The sequence below is a fragment of the Leiobunum rupestre genome, chromosome 11 (genome assembly GCF_980474605.1).
Source record: "Leiobunum rupestre chromosome 11, qqLeiRupe1.1.hap1, whole genome shotgun sequence".
In the NCBI taxonomy this organism is placed as follows: domain Eukaryota; kingdom Metazoa; phylum Arthropoda; class Arachnida; order Opiliones; family Sclerosomatidae; genus Leiobunum; species Leiobunum rupestre.
In genome coordinates, this window is record NC_143394.1 from 11,668,356 (window position 1) to 11,685,725 (window position 17,370).

A 17,370-nucleotide genomic window follows, 5' to 3' on the forward strand; every position below is an offset into this window, starting at 1 on the left:
CTGGCTTGGCGAGGAGGTTCGCGGGGTTTTGTGTTGACGGGGCTTAGCACCTGTCTCCAGCACGCATTGCAGCCCGAATGATTAATTAGCTCTCTCTTCCACCGAGAAAAGGAAAAGGAACTTACATAATGTAAGAATGAATGTAAGAAAAACTTTTCTTTAGAAGACACGTAAACCTGCCTACACTGATTCATTTTTTCGCCGCTCATTTTATTCTTTTCTTTTTTCGAGTACCGGTCTGTAAATGACGGGCTCAGTTTCTGCAGATTTGTTGAACTATGAACCCTGTTTTTGTTTGGTCTACACCCGCGCAGATGGCCTCCTTACCGGATATTTCTCTCAATACTGGTCATTTATTTTTACCATCTGGTTTTCGTCGGTTTCGTTTTAAGTTAAGACCATATTGCGAAGTTAGAATTCAAGTTTTATATTAATTGTAGTACGAAATCCCATAACTAAATATTCACTTGAATCCGTAATTAAATTAATCCATTATCCATAACTAGGTCAACTCTTAATACGCGAAGGTCAAGATTTACTGTTAGGTCAAAGGTTAAGTTTTTGATTAGGTCAATGAAAGTAAAATAAAATATTTTACGTTTTTCATTGATTCAATATAGAGTATTTTGCAATGGGTCAGTGAAAAACTAAGATTTTTACCTTTGGTTAGTGCAAAAAAATAAGATTTATATTTGTTCGATTAAGATTTTATATTATATCAATCGGGTCAAAGTTTAACAATTTGGGTCAGTGAAAGAACTGAGATTTTGCATCGGATCAGTGAAAAAAACTAATTTTTTAAATCGGGCTAATGAAAAAACTAAGTTTTTCTATTGGCCCTATTAAAACCTTAAAGATTTCGTATGGATCAATGAAATATCATATTGTCCCAATCCAAAACCTAAAATTATTGACCAAAGTACGAAACGGTGGAGTCCAGAAGGCTAAGTAAAATTTCGTTTTGCGTCCGTTTGATTTTAACCTTTCAAGACATCAACCTCAAACCGGGTAAAAAGCGAAATATAAAAAATAGTTCCCTGAAACGCCGCCAGGCGTAAAAACGTCCCAGCTCCCCCTTCTTTCCTCCCCCCTGCCAAAAATGTAATAAGGAAAAGTAATGCGGGGAAAAAAGTCGCCGAAAAAAGTAAAATAAAAGAAAAGCTGCGTACATTTTTTGTACTTGGCCAGGGTGGAGATTTCGCGATGTGGCTGGAGGCGCGAGTGCGCGCTCGAGGGACGACGGTGCCCGCAGGAGGAACGACCGCAGCCCGTACCCGTCTCTCTTCATCGGCGGTAGGGGCAAGTGGCGCTGGGAAATTGATTCGAAAAAGGAATGACGCCCCGAGAAGCCGTCAATGGCTGTAAAGAGTTTTCGTCTGGATGATGAACGTGGAAAAGGCGGCCGCCAGCGCCCGGCCTTCTTCCTGTACCACACGCGCCCCGTTACGCGCAAATTCATACTTATAATTAGAACACGAAGCAGCGCCTCTGATGCGCGTTTCGAAGTTGCCATTGATGTTCAGTTCTAGCCCCGTTCGCTCTGGCCCCGTTTCTCATTAGGTAAATCAGTTGGGCAAGATCAGTTTAGGCTCCGTTGCATTAGTTAAAATAGTTGAACATGCTCAGTTCTATCTCCGGTCGCATTAGGTAAATCAGTTGGATAAGCTCAGTTCACGTTCCGTTTCGCATTAGGTAAAGCCGATGCAAAAGTTGCAATTCCGCTCTGTTTCACATTAGGTAGATCAGTTGAACAAGCTTAGTTCAGCTCCGTTTCTTATAAGTTAAAGCAGTTAGACAAGCTCAGTTCAACTCCGTTTCTTATAAGTTAAATCAGTTAGACAAGCTCAGTTCAGCTCCGTTTCTTATAAGGTAAATCAGTTAGACAAGCTCAGTTCAACTCCATTTCTTATAAGGTAAATCAGTTAGACAAGCTCAGTTCAACTCCGTTTCTTATAAGTTAAATCCGTTAGACAAGCTCAGTTCAACTCCGTTTCTTATAAGGTAAATCAGTTACACAAGCTCAGTACAACTCCGTTTCTCATTAGGTAAATCTGTTGGGCAAGCTCAGTTCCGCTCCGTTTCCCATTAGGTAAATCAGTTGGACAAGGTTAGATAAAATCCGTTTCTTATAAGGTAAATTAGTTGAACAAGCTCAGTTCCACTCCGTTTGCATTTGGTAAAACAGTTGGACAAGTTCGTAATAATTTCCACTTGTACAGTAAAAAGCGTAAAACGGTTAAATAGCCCAATACAAATTATTATTTTTATGATTATTCGTGAATTAAACACTTATGCGTGACATAATTAGGAATTATAAATCGACAACCAAAATATTGAGCTTCTGTTTCGAAGAGTATAAATTTATTTGATAACAACGATTAAACGACGTTTTTGAGTAAAGAAAATGATTTTTCTTGGTAAATCATTTTAGTGACTAAGTTTTGTATTTGTGTTATTAAGGAAATAGGGTTTAAACCTTTTTGGTACAACTGTGTTTACGCTATTAAACGTAAACTAAAATCTTGCTGCTTAAGCATCTATGCATTTTAGTGTAAGTTTGATAATATCAGTAGGCACTTATGTCCACCATTGAGTTGGGAATATTAATCTAGACTTTCTAGAGGTCCAATCAAAACGTCGGATTTCAGTATTTCGCGAAACAAGTTTTTAAAATATAAGAATACTGCCGTCTGCTCCCAAATGACGAGAAAACTTTATCATTCTACCCGTGGCGCCGTCTATCTCTCAATGATTCGTTCAAATAAGACGCGTTTTCCGGCAAAATTTTTATTTAAAAAATAATGGATGGCGCCACGGGTCATATGATAACGTTTTCTCGTCATTTTAGAGGAGACGGCACATTCGTAATTTTCAAAAACTTAATTCGCGGGGAGCAGATTTGATTGGATCTCTAGATTAATATTCCCAACTCAATCAGTGGCGGCGCTAGGGGGTAGGCCAGGTAGGCCACTGCCTACCTTAAAATTTTGAGGGGCCCCAAAATCACCCTATAAGGGGCTCCAAATTGATCTAGAAAGGGTCTCAAAATTGTCCCAAGAGATAAAATTATTTATAAATAACAATGACACAAATGTCGATAATGTATTTAGAAATTTTTGAGGTATCTCCTAGTAAATAAAACCAGTTCTGTTATATTTGGACTCGTTTTACTGTTGTTAGAACTTTTTTGTTCGTCATGTACATCACTACTTTATTTTATTGAAGGATTTCGTTGAGAAAAGGGGGGTCCCGGGTCGGGGACCCATTTATTTGGTTTGCCTACCGTCGCGAAAATTCCTGGCGCCGCCACTGAACTCAATGATGTGCACGAGGCAGCGAAGGCTTTCGAGCAAAATCTGCATAATATGATATAAGTTTTGACCAAGTTTACGCAGTGAGTAATTTAGCAGAATCTTCTTGGAAAGAATCACTTTCCGCTAAAGCGGGCAAGAAAGCCCGCGGGAAAGTCGCACTCGCCCGAATTTCGCATAAGGTAGTAGAAACAGAAGCTTCTAAGACTTTTCCCCCTAACAGTCAACAGCGCTCCAAGCGGCCAAAATGTTAAATTCGTTGATCCACCTTCGAACGTTCTAATTTCTACTCCCTTTCAAATAAATAACCATTTTAAGAGTCATTTTAAAGTATAATTGGGCGGCTGAATTTATTAATGAACATCGACTTCGATATTTACATTGAAAAATGACTTTATTTCTCAATTCGCAATTACGTGTTTGTAATTAGTTATAAATTAAGGGTTAATAACATTAGTGCCGTTACGCAGTCGGCCGCCTATCGTTAAAAATAAGTCATTCTCGATACAGCCATTAATAGTTGTAGAACGGGTGTCCACCAGGGGGGGGGGGCATAAACCGTTATTGACGATAAAACAAAAGGTGTGTAATAGCAGCGCCCCCTATAATTGGCCCGGCGCCCGTTTAAAAGTATGCCTTCATTCGCGACGTTATGAAGAGGCGAGTTTCGCTTGGACGGCCGCACCATTCAAAGCTTATAGCCGGGACGTCGCTACATTTCAGCTACTTTTGGCAGTGCTACCAAAGATGTACGAACTGACAAGTTAAGTTGACGCTACGTTACTATTTTGACTCCATCTGTTGCTAGATAATATGCTTCCCAAAAACGCCGCAAACGCTATTTGGCGCTGTGTTAAACTTTTACTGCTAAAGACGCCGTAATAATTTCCACCGCGCGCTTGTTTAAATTTCAGGCAAAGGCTTAGGGGAAATTCCTGAATAAAAATAACTTTGGTAAAATAATAACAATTATCAACCTAAGCCGGCAGTAATTTCTCCACGAATAAATGTTTCGCCAGTTCACAGAAACTAAGATGGAGTTGTAAGTTAAATGCCCCTTTAAAGGGAATATAACCTCAGGTATTTGGTGTGGAACACCAACGCTTGCAGCTCTGGCCGCTCTTGCCTTCGGCTTTAAAAATGTTTGGCGCCACTGTACAGGGACATTTGAAAAATTGAAGGGGTCTTCCGTAAAGATTGCTTTGCAGGTTATATTCCCTTTAAGGGAAAATTTAAATGAAATCCGACCTAAATTTGAGTTCGCATTGGAATTAGCCTTTCAACTCTCAATCGTCATGATCTCGCCTTCAAATCACAATTATCGGGCAAACAATGGTCTAAATTATATTCTATTATAATAATTAATTAGTACTGCTGTCAAGAACGACATAGCTGAAACTTTAATTCTCAATTTAATGTTTCAATACCAATAGTTATTTTGATAAAAATCACTATATAGTGTAACGCTAGTTCTGGAATGAAGTTGAAACTACGGCCAGCTTTTGTAGCACTCTGCCAAATGTAGTTGAAAGTGACGTTGGGCATAAATTTACTCCAAATTGTCATACAAAATGAGCAGTAGCGTTCAGCCTACAACTTCGGTATAGTTTGTACGCTTCATACTCGCCTTAAAGTATCAGTTAAGCTCAACCTCAACGATTCCTTCGGAGTTGATAAAGATTTCACCATATAGTTGAAAATAGGTTGGAAGGGGGGTGCAGTCTGTAAGCTCGACTCGCTGTGGCGGGTATGTCGTAACAGATGGCGACACTGTGGAGTGATTCCTATACAGATAATGGATGTCCCCAGTCGGGCGACCCCGCAAATATGCGACCAAGCGCAAAATTAAACCAACCCGAACACCAACTAATGGTCCCTCCATCACCCCCGAATTTCCCAGTCCCCCCATCCTCATATTTTCCGAAGGGTGCCCACTCGCCCACCCGCTGGGCTATAGCCGATCAGCTCCCCAGCATCCCTGAAGGCCTATTCACACGGGACACCTTTTTAGCCCAACTCGGTTGCCCAACGCAATTGGTCAAACAGAAACAGTTTCCACATGAGGAAGTTTGGAAATCTTCATTTTGGGTATGAAATAGAATCCCAAACATATTTGGAAAATTTTAATTTGATATTAAGATTTCAAAATGGATTTTTATATTTTAGTGAGCTATTGTACGTTACTTCTGGGAGCTGATTTCATATTTTAGAATTTTCAAGATTTTAATAATCTATTTTCTGGTAAATAGTATGATTTTTGTTCTGTTCTCAGTTATTATAATATTTCCAATAATATTTAGTCAGACTATCGTAGGGAACTGGTGAAATTTCATTTGTTCGACAAGGTTTGAATAATATTTTGTTATGAACAGAAATATTTAAATTGAATAATTTCAACGATTGAACAAAACGAAATGAAAAATATGATTGCCACTGGAATCGTCTTTTACGAACTCGGAATGTTGGCCGACTAAGTTGGGTTTAAATGTCGGCTAGTCCGAATACAACTCAACTCTTCATCCCGCTGCTATTAATTTGAGACGATGGTGCTATCCCGGACGGACCCCATTTCTCTCTCTTTCTGTTCCGCGCCAGGACTCGGTCGCTCAGTGAATCGGAAAAACATTTTATCCGAAAGTATTGTCAGTCGATAGAAAGAATTTGATTCCCCGTAAAAAGGATCCATTGAAGGGGACTTCCGCGGGATAGTCATTTGGACGCCCTTCTGTCCGACCGACCCCGCTTTCTCGTGAATTTAGATGGCCTTCATTTAAGGTTGTTTTATGGGGCCTGGCTGCCGTATTAGTCATTACCGACACACTATAGCGCGTGATCTTAGAGCGACTAAGACCAATTTAGTATCGATCAAAACTGACAAATCAAACGCTATAAAGGTTTCGTTTAATTCTCCTCCATTTTAGACAAAGCAAACTTGTCAAACAATTGTTGACGTTCACATAAACAAATAAAATATATCCGTTTACTTGGTCAAGTGTCTTAGGATATATTGCGAGTAAAGGGATTTTTTTTTATCACAATGGGGTTCTTAGCACCATGCTACGAAATATCATTTTCCAAAAACAAATTGGAAAAGTTTAAAATTAATTTCAGTTCTCAATGTTAAATTTAAAAATTGGATTAATTTCTTAATTATTTCGAAATTCATATTCCCAAAATATAATAAACTAAACATACCAACCGCTCGATCCTGTTACAGAGAGCAAACACAATATTTGAACATTTTTGTCCGGGCAATCGCAAATCTCGGCAGCATGGTCGCGTCCTCAAGAATGCACTCCCCACGAATCCCCATGACTAATGTAAAAGAAACGCGGATGTGTATTAATAGATGGCGCTGATAGTTCCGCGTCTCTCTCTCTTTCTGTATTGACATAGCGCGGCTCCGATCTTGGAATCCCCATTTCACGGGCCACGATGGATGAGCCCATTCCGAAATTATTTAAAGAGGCATTCCAGGATCGACAAACACGTGGTAAAAGATGGTAAAGGGTGCACCCCGGGCCTATTCTCGGAGACAAATGCGGCCGCGAACACGCCTCAAGCGCCATCTCTGGTTGTGTTGGCAATTAGTCGGCGACATTTCTCTTTGCCAGTGAACCCGGAGGAGAACCGATTGGAAACAAATGACCGAGAAGTTGTTTTACGAATGTCCCGAACCAGTTTTGTTGTCCTTATCTGTCGAAGAATGTTGGTTCCGTTCTCGCTAGGATGTCTTTGATCCATCGTTTGTGTCGCGTAATTAGACGCGAATGTTTTTGGGTGGGCGTTTTTTAAATTATTGCAAAGGAAGTGGGCGAAACATTGCCAGCCTTGTTTACTTCTCTCGTAAGATGTCCCCGTATTTCGATGTGGGGAATTGTAGCCCCAAACCTATAAGACTGTGAATTAAGGAATGTTTAGCGAATATTAATAATTAGAGCATGAGTTTACGTTATAATTTTAACACTTAGGCGTATTGGGAAGTTTTATAAATTTAAAACAACTATTTTTCTTGTTGGTGCTAGACCCATTTATGCTGCAAATGTGAGAATAGTAAGAATGTTGAAACAGCACACCTATTCGCCTATTTTGAGAGCTATTAAGCCTGAACACCAGTTAGAAAAACTTTTACAGTACACCGAGATAAATGAACACTAGTAATCAACAAGCGACGCTTTTCTCGAGTTTGACTTGGCCTTCGTTTTTACCGATTTACAAGGAAAAGAGAGTCATATCGTTGATTACTTTAGTTCGTTTATTAGTGGGGTATTTGAGGGCAGACTGGTGGGGGTAATGTGGTGCAGGCTGGTGTCGTACTTTCTGAAACCGATGTCCGTTAGGCCTCTTGTCATACGCAGATTCGAGCAACCCGGGCGACTTCGGCTACGGTCCTCAGCCAGCCTTCTACGACTTCTTCCCGGGACAGCCGCCGCCCGGAGGCCCCGGAGGAGGCATGCCCTTCCCGCTGCACGGGCCCCCCGACGGACCCTCGCAGCACAACGGAGGACCCATGGACCAGTCCACGGTCGGACCAGGTAAGAAGAAACATTACCATTTTTCATACGCGTAGTTTGCAATTGCTAGTGCTTCCTGAACCGAGGAATTAATTAAGATAATTCAAATATCAGATTATCAGATTCACAAATCAGCAAATTGAATCTGGCCAGAAAATTATAGCAGTTGAGATCGGCTACTTGGGATCATGAATTAGATTGCTGGGTGAGAAACGCAAAAAGGTTTATCTTCGGATATCTGAAAATTACCCCCTGAATAACCGTTTCATTTGGCCGTTGGAAGCACAGGCAATTGCATTTTAGAGATTGCACGATTTTAATGATTTTTAGCGATGGATTTTGGTTTCAAAGTTTTTAGTATTAAGTATACGATTGAAAAGATTATTAACTTCCAAGTGTTGGCTTTAGATTTTTCTGAGAAATTCGAGATCAAGCCAAAGGTTTTCATAGCTAAGAAAATGATTGTAAAGATCAAATAAGAGTTGGCTTAAAATTTTTCAAAGAATGTCAAGGAAGAGCATTTTTTGTTATTGGAGCGTAGATTCAAAGATTTTTAGCAGGGATAATTTCGAAATTTTTAAAATCGGTGGGCATATAGGCATAGTTGAAAAAAGATAATTGTCGGGCTTATAACTTCAAATGCTTTCTGAATCTTCTGGGCATATAGCCTCAAATGGTAGACTGCTGGGTGTATGGTTTCAAATGTTTTTAGAGCTGGTGGGCATATAGCTTCAAATTCCTTTTAGAGAATCTGGCCGTATAACTTCAAATGCTATTTAGAAACTCTGTGCATATAGCTTCAAATGCTACTGAGAAATTCTGGGCATATAGTTTCAAATGCTATTAATAAATTCTGGGCATATAGCTTCATATGCTATTTAGAAATTATGGGCATATAGCTTCATATGCTATTTAGAAATTATGGGCATATAGCTTCAAATGTCTCTTAGAAATGCTTGGCATTAGCTTTTAATGCCATTTAGATCGTTTTGGTCCCGCTGGACATAGTTCCAAAGATTCCCACTTCAACATAAAAATCACAATAAAAAAAGCTCAATATACCACGTGACAATTAAATATAACACTCCTCAGTCACAATACCAAACGTGGGTGTAAAAAATCTTATAAAATATTGAAGATAATAGAAAAACTTCCAAACGAAAAACGGAGGAAAGGAATTAAGGTAGGATGAGAGTTACAATCCCTTGTGTACTTGGGGGGAAGCTCTAATACTTTAAGCGTGTTGCGCGCGCCGGGGAGGGGAGACGGACAAAGCAACAGCGCCGCGCGTCGGAACTTTTTCCCCATAACACTCCCGGTACAACATCCGGTTCTATTCCGTTGGAAAATAAATGAGCAGCGGACGGAAAAGTCGCCCACCAGGAAAAGGCGGAGGTCCAGCGTATAGGGCGCGGGTGCTCCGCGTGGGGCGCTAACAACGGTCGATATTTCGACCAGATGAGCGCCGTTCCCGGAGTGACCTTACAGAAAAAAATCCCGATTCAACGTGCTACGGAGGAAAAGCGACTTTACGGCGTTGTCATTTGGACAAATAAGAAAGCAACAGATTTTTATAATATTTATTGAATATTTGGATTCTCCAGATTTATAGTACGTTTCATAGAGAATCACGAACTAGCCCTTTCAGTTGTCCTTTAGCTTAGCGCAGTGGTGCCTAAAAGGTGTTCAGCGGAACCCTGGGGTTCAGTGGAAGGGTCACAGGGATTCCGAGAATTCGCAGCGCGGCCATCTTTGTTTGTGTCAAGAGTCTTTTAAGAAAAGTAAAAAATTAGTTGCGGTTCCGCCAGAATTAGCTGGATAATTTAGGGTTCCATAGCAAAATAAATTGGGAACCGCTGGCTTAGCGGATGAAAATCCGCATTTAATTTGACGGCAGAGGACGTATTAGAAACGCCTTATTTTTTTAGACTTGTGTAGTACAACACACTACGTGAAATATAGCGTTGTTAATTTTCCGGAAAAATTAAATGCGGAAAAATTTCCAGAATCTTTTCCGCAAATCGGAAAAATAAAAAATTGAAACATGAATTACTTTTTAAAGGTTTTTAATGTTTTTAACTTTTTATCGATATGAAATGTCTAATACTTCAAAACATGAATAGTGTTAGATTGTTAATCAGTTTAAAGCTAGTCTAGAGGTTTAGTTTTAATTTGAGATTCGAAAAAATGAGGCGAAAATTCCGTTTTATTTAAATTTGCAAACAATAATAGACTAATCATGGAATGAAAAGTTTATTTTTTTCGGGAAATTTTCGACTTACAACGCTGAAGCCTAGGGGCCCACCAATAGCGCGGGCCAAGCAGGGGCCCATTTGTCACAAGGGGTAGGGGATGTTGAGGGGCCCAAAGCGGCTCAAGGTCCAGGGGCCCGGCCGTGAGTTAATACGGCATTTTAAACAGTAGCTTTTTGGGGAATACGCCGAACATTTTCTTGCTACCCCTTAATTACGTAACAAATATCTCTCTGACCTCCAAAATTAACCTTATTAATATGATTAAATTGCATTTAAAATTAATATCGTTCGGGAAAAAGTGCAAATATTTTTAGATATTATATTTTAATCAATAATTTAAAACCTTGTCATTTCAATGATTTATAACTTGATAACTTACTGTTTAACATTTAGTAATACAATAACATTTATTTGAAGTCGGATACGTTAATGTGTTAACGTTTGAAAATTATCCGTTAATATTGAATGCGAATATAGTTCCAAATTAAGAATTCAGATGGCGCTTTTTAAAACGCTTTGAAAGTCGCGGTAAGTCATATAATAACTCTTTGAAACGAAACGGCCTTAAGTAGTAAGCCTTATTTTAAATAAACCTTAAAACAGGCCACTATAGTTGATATACATTAGAGTGAATGTACAAATAAATGAAAAAGGAATGCAGGCAGGCATAAAGCTCTTAACGCTGAGAAACGGGCGAGTGCTGACTCGCGGCTCGAAAATCCCATTTCTTTGCAAAAGTACCTTTTTAAATCCACGTATTTCGTCGGCGGGCGAAGATGCTAAGGGATCAACTCTTAAGAAAGACACAGTAGCGCCATTACCGGCCGCGGGGTGGCGTTAGCTTCGAAATCCCCCAACCAACTCGCCGAAAGCTCGCTAACGTAGGGAAGGTAAATATCCACTTTAAAACCGGGCCGTGAGAGGCGTAAAGCCTCATCTAGCGGCTTCTAAATCCGAGAGATTTTTAAAAAGAAGGCGACTAGCGCCACCTAAGAGAGATTTTTCCAAGTAAACATCTTTGAGGGGATCTGCTACTGGTAAAATCAGGGGTAAACAGCTTAAGGCCTAAAATGCGGTTGTTGTACGGAGAGATTTTCTCTGGGATATAGTTTACGTTCAAAAGCGAAGAATGGCATCTAGCGGCTAGTAAAGGAAATCTTGTATAAGATGCGACGTATAGAGTTGGCCGTCTCATAGCGGAGCTGAAAAATCAAATGAATAGTGGAATTTCGCTAGTCTCCGGAAAGGAAGCTAGAAAGATGCCAATTTATGATTGGTCGGATGTGCCAGGAATAAGCTAGCTAAAATTCGTAGTGAAGTTTTCAAATCATATTTGTTACCCTTCAATAGCCACTGTGCGCGTATATTATTAATCATACACTTTTGCATATACGATTAAATTAATATTCGATCTATCATTTAAAATTTGTAAATTCGGAATTAGACACGAGTGATCAAAATGGCCGACCATTTCAATTTGGTATCGCCAAAATGTATCACATACAAAAGCATATTTTTATATTTAATATAAAACCATATAAACGTAAAAATAAAGCTCGAGCCATCTCTTTGGGTCATAAAATCAACCAATTAAATTCCAGTTAAAAAACGAAAACCACCACTACAGCCAGCCATCATCTATCGTACCATAGCTTTCGTCACCCAACCAAATCGCAAAAGTAAAAATGTCTTTTTCTCTTTCCAGGTCCGGTAAATTTGGGTTCCGACGCACCCTACCTGCAGCCACACGGCAGCGACCTTCGAGGTGACCTGATGAGCCAGAGATCGAGCCCGGATTCGGTGCTGTCCTTGCCGTCAGCCGTTGGCGACGGTCCCAACTCCGGATACGGCGGTCCGGGACAACGGTCCTCGGGACAGGGAGACGGGTTCCACAATCCCTTGTCCCATCCCAGCAGTCTCAGCGACTCGTCATCCGTTTGGTGATATTAGGCCACTTTACCAATTAGCGGAAAACAAAACGACACTCTAATTAGCTACAAACTTTGAAAGCAAATTTTTTCATTTATAAAACTGTTTTTAAATACACTTTAATCGATCAAACGTAAACCGAATTGTCTGTAATCGATTAATCGATTGGAAAACAAAGTATATATCAAAAGTCGATCAAAAACGAATTAGTTCGGTGTATATTTACAAAAAATAAACCTTTTACCAAAATGTTTAGAATTTTCGGGTTGACGGAAATCAGGGCGACTGTCGTCATAGTTGCAGTGTTTTTAGGTGTTGGTCAAATTGAGGTCAAGAAAAGCAATTGAAAATTGCTTACAGGAAAATACAACGTTTAGAGTGAAGCCATTAGAGGTTTGATTTTAATGCTTTTATTTTAGCTAGATGGCGCCAATTTAACACTTTTGGCGAGAACAAAATTAATATTTTTCCCATTTTTTTTTTAAAATTTAAATTTTTAACGTTTTAGACTGTTGGCGCCATCTGCTAAGAATTCCGGTATTTAAAAATGTGCCTCTAAGGGCCTAACCCCTGTGAAACAAATTTTCAAATCCTTCTCGAAAGAACGAATTTATTACCTTAATTTAGTTGACCGATCGTGTTTGCCATCTAAGTTGCATTTTATGAACGAGACGGGAAACCTAAAAAACATGCTCATTTTAATCAAAATTTAGCTACCTATACATGTATTTAAAACCAATAATTATAAAAATAATTGGCATTTTAATATTAACGCCTGTTTTCAATGTATATTCTCATGGTTTGTAATATTTTCTGTAATAATCGCGAGTAAAAACTGGATTTTACTAAGAAGTTGGAACTAAAATGTTGTCCCAACCAAGTTGGACTACACGATTGGTCAACAGAGTGTGGATTTTGAGAAAAAGGCCAAAATATTGTATTTTAGCATTTACTTAATTGACCAGCATCAAAAAATTTAACAGCGTGACTATAAAAACGAATTTATGCCATGTTTAAAATTAAATGTATAAACAAATAGAAATCTATGGAATTTAGAGCCAGGACTGTAATTCAAGTAGTGTATTATATCAATTGTAAAGACACATTTTCTCGGCATATCAAGTTTTGTTTTTAAAAGTTGAAAAGAAATCCATAAGGGCACATATTACGGAAAATATATCTGTAAATACATTGGAATTTCCTTGTTGATTTCGGTTTCAGCCATAGGCCTCGTGTTTCTCGTTTTTTTAACGTTTACCAACTTTTTTTATACACACATATATATATATATATAAATCGCTTATTTATGAGATGTACATTTTTTCCTAAAAGTATATGATCAAAAGTATATAAGCTTTGTCAGAAGTTACGCGTGCTCAATTCCGAACAAAAATCTATAAATACAAAACCCGAATTTGAAAATTGGTTAAAATTACTACCCGGAATAATAACTTATTTTTAACGTTTGTTTTTAAATAAAGTGGCACTGGAAATAGGAATTGCATTAAAGATAATTGGTATTAAATTTAATTATCAATACGAATTAGCCTTTCCATAGCGCCACGTAGCGGACAAGATGGGAAGTGCAGAAACATCTGGATTTTCGATTGGTTATTATACAACACAAAGTGACTGCGGAGAAAAATCCAGCTGTCAAAGAACTTCTAGCGTTGGCCGCTACGTGGCGCTTTGTAAACCGAAAAGGCTAATTAGATATAGACCTAATATAAATAAAGGTACAAATAGACAATTGTCTTAGCGCCGCGTTGTAATAACAAGAAGGTGAAAAGTAGTATGATATCACAAGAAGATACGAAATTGTATGACGTCATGATTCTAACCACCGCGGTGTGGTATGACGTCATGCTACTTTAAGCCACGTATCAGTATGACGTCACCGCACCAATTTTAGGTCTATATCTACTAACACCCATTAATAGTCGAAATAAATTAAAATAAGAAAATTTTCAAACAAATTGCTAGTTCAAATTTATCTCACTAGAGGCGCTCGGTTGGTGTAAAATATTTTTTTATTTACGTCATACAGCGTTTAAAGGGCATAAACCACTAATTTAAACCATTCACATATCGTAAAAAAAATCAGACTCTATAATTTATTTAAATTAAACATTTTTTACAACAAATAAAAAATAATAATAATAAAAACTATTTCGTTCCTAAATAAACTAACTCCTAAGATACAAAAAAACCACTAAAAAGAAGTATTAAAAAAAACTAAAAAAAACTTTTACGCTTCCGCTTTTAAACATATGTTAAAAAAAATTGAACAAAGAAAAATTTATGTTCCAAGGAAAAAAAAAATGCTAAAGAAGTTTAAAAGAATTACATTGAAGTTCGGCAGAGCGTTCAGTAAAAAACGCCTTAAAAAAATAAATCGCTAAGCCATATCGTCTATTCATTTTTGTTGTCTCTGAAAAAGAATTGAAATCACTGTACAAAACCGAAATAAAAGTTACCCATCAATTTTACCAGTGTCAAAAACTTTGAAAAAAAAAAGGTTTTTTTTTTTAATTTTTATTACAATTTTTTTTTAAACCTATCATATTAAACCTTTTGTGAACAGGCAAGGCCTAGCTCAAAGCGTTGTTAAAGGCGGGAATGTAGATAAATATTCCCTTTATACGTGCCTATAGCTATACTATCAGGTAGCAAAGGCTTAAATATAGCCTGTGAAATCAGTCAAGCAAGCAATACCGGTGTATACTTAAATTTCTTATCATTTTATAAGTATTACGGCTTTCAAAATTTTAAAGAAAATTGTTGACTTTGGTATTCCGGTAATATAATGTGGAAATGGAAAGAATTTTAATTTAAATTCTTTCACGGTCAGCCTAGAACACTATCATCCGGTTCACTTTCCAAATGGAAAATTATTTTTCAAATTACTACTTTATTTACTACCTGGGGAGTATCCACTTCTGGTTGCACATTTTTGGGCATTTATTACCCCGCAGAAAAATTATTGGTAAATTACTATTGGTATAAGTAACATACTAAGCGTAAGTATTCTCCCATCAGCAATGTTTTCACCGAAGAAATATCATATGAATCATAATGTAAGTTAGGGTAACGTGCCAGACTTAATTACGGAGCAGCCGAACGGTGGTACAAATGTCCGAATGCCGGAAAACAGGATCGTATGTCCGAAAACGTATTTAATTTGCCCGAAAAATTTATTATTATTTAAACGTAATTTTTTTTTATTCGATTGTAACGTGTGGGACAATTCAGTCCTCTCGTCCATCTGATTAATCAGGGCGAGATATGTGTAACGGCCACGCCAACGGGGGGATACGTGGGGACAGGGGTGGGGACACCCGTGGCGGAAGTATTCCTACCACCCGTTGGGGGATTGGTGGTCGTCCTCACACGGCCATCCACAAACTCTGCCTCCCGGACGCCTGGGATTACAGGAGTGAGCCACTACTCCCGGCTTTAAACGTAATTAAAAGAGTTGTTAATTTTCCTGAAAAATAAAATTCGGAAAATTTTCCGCAAATCGGAAAAATAAGAATTTTAAACATAAATTACTTTTTAAGGGTTTTTAATGTTTTTAACTTTTTATCGATATAAAATGTCTAATATCAGTGTACTACAAAACATTAATAGTGTTACATTGTTAATCAGTTTAAACTAGTCTAGAGGTTTAGTTTTACTTTTAGATTCGAAAAAATGAGGCGAAAATGCCGCTTTATTTCAATTTGCAAACAATATATTAGACTAATCATGGAATGCAACCTTTTTTTATTTTTTTTTGCGGAAAAATACGGAAAATTTTCCGGGGAAAAAGGCCTCGGTCATTTTCCGGAATATTTTCCCACTTACAACACTAGTAATTAATGATAAAGTTTCTTTCGTTCTTGTACTGGCCTGTGGAAAACCTCTGTTAGCGTAGCGAGCGCAGCTTTCCTATCACCGATTCAATTAGGCATAGTAAACGTTTACCAACTCGAAAAACATTCCAACATCATGTGGAATATATTTGAATAAAATTTGCTCGTAAAAAAGTGCAAAGTAGTACGGTATCATCTAAGAAAATACGAAATTGTACGACATATTGATTCTAACGTAAGCGCACCAATTCTAGGTGTATATCACTAGGTGAAAACTCGGAACAACTCCTTACGCGTTGAGTTTGCAAGTTATCTCCCCACTGATTCGAGGGGTTTTCCCTCGAGCTCTTCGGTTTCCCCTTCCATAAAAACTTGTTGACGTTAACGGTAATAGCTAGTGTAGGGAGCTGTTGGCTCGTTCGCGTGGCATGCAAGGCTTGCTACCACCCTCCTACGCATTGTAACCCGGCCACCTGAATTAATGGCTATAAAAGTCACTCGATGACTTAGGCCTAAGGTGGTGCCTTGGGTATTAGCCTAGCTGATTATTATTATTATTATCTACAACAAACATTTAAAAAAAATTAAAATAATAACAATTTAAAAGTAGTAGTTCCAATTTATCTCACTATAGAGAGAGTATGATACAAATGGAGAAAAATTATTATTTCCCTAAAAGCGATATAAACGCAATCAAAGGCCAGAATGTCCATGCGAGTCAACGGTGATCGACCGTCAAACCAACTACAACGTCTTCCGGCAGAGGGAGATTGGAATGACCGCGAGACGGGGAGACCCGGGAGAGGTTGGAACAGCCCGCTGTTATCCCAAACATTCCAAATATGACAATTGAGTTTTACGCATACCAACTGGAGAGCTGTCTGACCCAAAGGGTTCACCGAAACCCCGACCCCTTTCTGTACACCAGAGTCTTAATTGAATCGAATGACGGAGATTCTTCAGCCCGCTTCCCTAACAATGCGACGCGAGAATTTGTTAGAAGAAGTCGGAAATTTAAATAACGGATGCGAATAAGGTTCAGATAGAAATTTGGCGCAGACTGTTACCCTACAAGTTGCTCTTACGCGTTCCTAGCTTAGGCAGACCCGTAACCAGCCACCAAAACTTGGGGGCGCTTCGAGGGGTAGGTCACTTCCTTGATTAACGACGTACCCCTCGAAAGATTAAATCCGATTTAATCGTGATTATTTTGGTTAAATTCAATTTAATCACGATTTTGTTGTTAACATTCAATTTAATCACGATTTTGTTGATTACATTCAATTTAATCACGATTTTGTTGATTAAATTCAATTTAATCGTGATTATTTTGATTAAATCCGATTTAATCGTGATTATTTTGATTAAATTCAATTTAATCACGATTTTGTTGATTAAATCACGTTTAATCATGATAAGAATGTTTGATTTAATCATGATTAAATGATTAAATCTGATTAAAATGATTAAATCCTGATTGAAACGATTAAATCATGATTGGTATGAT

General features: G+C 38.2%; 1 protein-coding gene across 2 annotated transcripts in view; it reads left to right on the forward strand.

Moving 5' to 3' along the window:
* The window catches only part of Lim1 (LIM homeobox 1), a 71,089-nt gene extending 57,003 nt beyond the window's left edge, over positions 1-14,086 (forward strand). The window contains exons 5-6 of one of the 2 annotated variants that reach the window (XM_090164055.1): positions 7,652-7,846; positions 11,786-14,086. In XM_090164055.1, the coding sequence (XP_090020181.1) occupies positions 7,652-7,846; positions 11,786-12,024 (434 nt within the window). In that variant the 3' untranslated portion in view covers positions 12,025-14,086. The remainder of the gene's footprint in view (positions 1-7,651; positions 7,847-11,785) is intronic. The other variant, XM_090164056.1, reaches the window with a different exon arrangement.
* Positions 14,087-17,370: the final 3,284 nt, after the last annotated feature.